A 5,199-nucleotide genomic window follows, 5' to 3' on the forward strand; every position below is an offset into this window, starting at 1 on the left:
TAACTAAAAAATATTAAAGGCGGTACGATATGGATTGGCTCAACACTGCCATGGGTAGTATTTAGCATTAATCCCCCTGATTCTTGCAGATTTAAATGTTTATAAATGAAATTGCTCAACTTTTAAATTTCCAAATTATATATGACGTTATCACATATAAAAAACATATTATAATCGCGGAAGGAGGTTATTTAAAAGTTTTCAATCGTCACAATGAAGTTTGTTTTCAGATTAAAGTTTTTGATAATGAAATAATATATTTATTAAAAATCTTTGGTAATTTCTTATATGTCATTGGTCAAAGATACCTTCACACTTACAATTTAAGTATTACTGATGAAAAAATTGAAATTATTAAAAAAAGATCAGAAGCCTTTAATGATTGGATTTTACATTTTTTCCCTTATTTAAAAGATAACATAATTATATTACGTAATAATCGGATTATTATCAATAATGTAATTGACAATACTTATAATGATATAAGTACCCAAAATGAATTGATCTACTCTGCATGTTCAGATTGTGCAATAAATAATATATGCCTAACTGGTTCTCCACTTGGTTATATTAATTTATATGTATTAAATTTTGATAACCTGATAAAATTTGAAAAATATCAAGCTCATAATGGGGCTGTATTTCATATTGATATTAAAATTGCATTAATGACCATTGTTACCTCATCAGAAGATCGTAGTATTATAGTATGGAATATAGAAAATTCTACTCTCTCAAAAAGGAATATTTTATATGGTCACAAAGCTAGAATTCATAAAGCAATCATATTGAATATTGACATTCATTTAAGTGCAGGAGAAGATGGAAAGATTATTTTATGGAAAAATGGCCAGGTAACAAATTTTACTTTTTTATATGCTATTAATAAATAAATTAGAACTTTGATTTGAATATAAATTTAAATTACATTATGTTTATTTTATCTATTTTGATAAACTTAAAGTATATTACATTATTACACAAACAATTCTTTAAGTACAAATATTGCATTTTCATACATTTTATTATTTAGTGTGAAAATCCATTTATATAATTATTATGTTGTGTTATTATTGTATTTATTTCTTTTTGTATATTAACAAGATAATTGTTTATAATAAAATTTTCCTCACAAAATAATTTCACTTCTAAAAATTAAATTGCTAGCTGTACACTTTATTTTTGGATAATTTTTGGAGTGAGTTTTTAAATTTTAAGAATATTATTTTGTTGGAAATACATTTTAACATGTGTATAAAACCTACTCTAAGTTTTTTAGAAAATTTTGAAATGAACTTATGAACTTAAGAAAATATATTCGTTTTTTATAGATTTTTTAAATAAATTGTAAATGATTCAAAAGAACAGCACAATTGTTTGAAATTCATAGGGTGAGTATTTTGAACATGCTGTAGTATATTTCCAGTATTATTGGATTTAAAAAATTCGCTCAAATTTAAAAATTTGAAAAAATAACACAATGATGGGAATTTTTCATGATAACAATTCTCCTCTCTTGCAAATTCGCTTAAGGTATTGCCATGGAGATAATAGAATTGCATTATTCATCTAAAAACTAAATTTTAACCTTAAAATTTATCGTAGAGGATTGATTTGATTTTAAAAATCAATTTTAATATCTTTGTAGCAAACTTTATTTCAAAATGCAGGATCACGATTTCGACGTGAAAATAAATGGCGAAAATGTAAATTGAATTAATGAAAATTTAAAAATCTTTAAGCCACTTTAAATTATTTTAAATAATAATCAATATTTTTTTATTAATTTTAAAATTAATTATTAATTGCAAAAATTAATTATAATTTATAATTCTGAGCATATTATAATAATTACTTTTGCTATGTCAAAGTCTTGTTTCAATTCTAAAATAAATATTGTATAAGCTAAAGTGAATCAATTCTCATTAAATTAATTATCGATTATATAAATTCGCTAGCGGATTTAAATATTATCTATGCTCATATTATTTATAACGAAATTTTTTTAAATATAAAATTTAGGTTAATAGTATATGTAATAGTCCAAATAATACCGCACTAAGTGCGTTGCATTTTGATGTTGAAGAAAACCTTGTGTACGCTGCATCAATTAATGGAACGCTAATATCTTGCTTAATCGATTTAGACTCGAGATTCTTATCAGATAATGATAAATTTATAAAATGTTTAAACATTCGATACCTCAATTTTATCGATTCCCACAATCTATTAATAACAACTTATAATTGCGATTTATTTATTTATAATGTTTTAACAGAATCAATAACTCAAAAAATTATCGAAAACGATCCGTGGTTATCTTCCTGCACGATCATACGCCTTGCGAAACGTGACGATCGCATTATCATCGCGTTAGGGGATAAAGATGGTATTCTAAAACTTTTTGAAATTAGTATAAATGACTCATCGTTTATTGTTAATAACAGGTTCCGATTGGAAATATTTAAGAAAGACAAACTAACTGGCCTCTTTTGGGTCGGTTTAAATACTCTCTACATATCCAGTTATTCGGGACTACTGATAAGGGCTAACCTATCAAATGTTGGAAATATTAATCTCGAAATTAATGTAGCCATGAAAATTCATCAAAATTTACATTGCAATCATTTATGGGTATCTGCACTAATAGCCTATAAACTAAACGAATCGACAGATTTATTATTTTGCGGCGACCGTAAAGGTTATCTTCATTTACTAAAATTAAGCAATTTCTTCTCCGAATATTTGCCCTTACAAACTATCGAAAACATTCACGGTTCTCGAGGCTTAAGTGATATACAATTGTGTAAAGATAATAATATACTATATACCACAGATAGAAACGGAGTTCTAAGAGAATATTATTTTTACCAAAATGGCGAAAAATTTATATTTCTTAATAGCCAAAACTTTTCAAAATCGATAGAAATAATTGAAAAAATCATAATCAAAAATAATGTTTATGATGATACACAAAATAAATTCACCTTACTATTAGGATTTATGGGACGAGATTTTGTGTGTTACAACACGACAATAAATAATATATTGTTTAAAGTATGTTGCGGGGGTGCTCATCGTTCTTGGGATTATTTGATACCCGATGATGACACAAATTTATTTTTAGCCTTTATTAAAAAAGATATGTTTAGTTATCATTCCCGGGAACTAAAAAAATATGTTCCCAAGTTATTAAAAAAGGGATTGGATATGACGTACATTAATTCCGCAAAATTCATTAAAAAACTAATAAACTCTGCCTTTTTCATATTAATTATGCCTTTAGTAGGAGTGCCTAAAATACTGGTAATAATATTTGATAGCCTTGCTTATGAAATTTTTGATATAAAAGGGAATTATCATTCAATACTCGATTTATTTATTGTACCCAATAATGGAATAAAAACGGATTTTGTTAATTATTTATTTTTTACCTGCGGAGAAAAATCAGAATTTTGTGTTCAAAGCCTAATGATTTTTCAGGATAATAAGATGGTATTCAACGAAATCATCATAAAAACCAAATTAAATAGGCTAATTAAAAAGTTGCAAGGGGCTAGACTCACATGCCTAGATGGATATATTTTAGAAAAAGAATATTATGATGTAATATTAATTTTAGGCTCATCAAATGGGACACTAATCAATTTAAATTATTCTAGACTCCATAAAAAGTATATCATTTATAAATCCTGGCAGGCTCATGATCACTGCATTACCAAAATTAAAAATATTCAACTAATTGATAATAATTATATCATATCTATCGACAACACGGGAGTCATTAAAATTTGGAGTATGATGACTATTTTTGTCATCGATCAATTAGACATCATGCCAATTTATTCGTTTTTACCGCAAGAGTCTATTATAAATTACGAAGTGATAGAATATTTAAATCCCGAAAAGATTTGTTTGATAACTGGGAGTGAGAGCGGTTCGATATTTGCGACTTTATTAAAGATTAACAAATGCTGTATTAACACGATCCTTAAAAACTCAATAAAATCCGCCCATTTAAGCAAAATAATAGATTTAAAAAGTTTCAAAATTATCGAAAACGGTTTGAAGAAAGTTTATATTGCTTCAATCTCTCTCGATAAAAAATGTAAAATATGGTCATTTGACAATGAAGGGTTAAATTTTGATATCATTAAAATATTTGATGTTTGTACATGTGATATTACGGGTATAGATTTGATGCATATTGATGACCCATATATCGTAATATATGGTGCTGGATTAGAACTTTTTAGGATTAGCTTTCGAAAATAGCCTATGATAATATAATTGCCACATTCAAATCGTTAATATTGTTTAATATATTAACATTGTGATCTCTATATTATAAAATAATATTTCAATAAATCATGTAGAAGTGATTGTTAATTGATATTAAAATCATCTTGTTTAATTAATTAACTTGTGCTTGCGTAGATTAATGATTTCTCCCAATATCTATTTTCTGAATCCAACTAATTTTTAGTTCATATGAAAAATTACTGTGATAAATTTAAAATAGATTGTATAAATAATTATAAAGGCTATGGTTTGGATAAAAATTGCAAAGATTTATTAGGGTTTTAAATTTTTTCACGAAATTTGAAAATATTAGTGTTATTAAATAAAATATGAATATTTGATTACTTTCTAAAAAAGATAATAATATACCTGCCAGTTTTAGTTACAGGAAAAAGTAAAGTGTAATAAGTGATTTATATCACTTTTGCTATCTATTGTTGAAAGTTCAACAGAGCTACGCTAGGTGCCAGTTTTAGTTACAGGAAAAAGTAAAGTGTATAAAGTGATTTATATCACTTTTGCTATCTATTGTTGAAAGTTCAACAGAGCTACGCTAGGTATTCCTCATTTCCATCTAACTGGAAAATTAAGTTGGGTAAAAAGTTAAAAATGAGGAGCCCTCTACTGTGGGAAAGCCGCACGTACTTGTACGCACAAACAAGGTTTCGAACCATGTAGTATAGCGGTTCATTTCGTTTCGGTTTTTAGTTTGAAATTTTCTAAAGGTTTTGTTCCATTCCGGTTTTTGTTTTAGAAATTTATATCGACTCGTTCCGGTTTCGAATTTATAACGGTTCTTTTCCGTTCGTTCCGGTTTTTATAAATTTGATTTTATAAAAAATTAATCTTATAATTTAGCATATAAAATGTAAAACTTGCTATTATTTTTAACTCAAT

General features: G+C 26.3%; 1 protein-coding gene across 1 annotated transcript; it reads left to right on the plus strand.

Moving 5' to 3' along the window:
• The first annotated feature begins 626 nt into the window (after positions 1-626).
• Positions 627-4,275, plus strand: LOC135926955 (tRNA (34-2'-O)-methyltransferase regulator WDR6-like). Its single transcript, XM_065462887.1, has 2 exons — positions 627-854; positions 2,023-4,275. The coding sequence occupies exons 1-2, from the start codon at positions 669-671 to the stop codon at positions 4,273-4,275; spliced, it is 2,439 nt and encodes an 812-aa protein (XP_065318959.1). The 5' UTR covers positions 627-668.
• Positions 4,276-5,199: the final 924 nt, after the last annotated feature.

This window comes from Gordionus sp. m RMFG-2023, chromosome 3, assembly GCF_954871325.1.
Source record: "Gordionus sp. m RMFG-2023 chromosome 3, tfGorSpeb1-WG-v2, whole genome shotgun sequence".
Taxonomy (NCBI): Eukaryota; Metazoa; Nematomorpha; class Gordioida; order Chordodea; family Parachordodidae; genus Gordionus; species Gordionus sp. m RMFG-2023.

Bases quoted from the DNA above. Each gene is read 5' to 3' on its own strand.
- LOC135926955 (XM_065462887.1), top strand. From the start codon at position 669: ATGACCATTGTTACCTCATCAGAAGATCGTAGTATTATAGTATGGAAT. The intron at 855-2,022 runs GTAACAAATTTT...TATAAAATTTAG, and splicing joins TTTTATGGAAAAATGGCCAG to GTTAATAGTATATGTAATAG.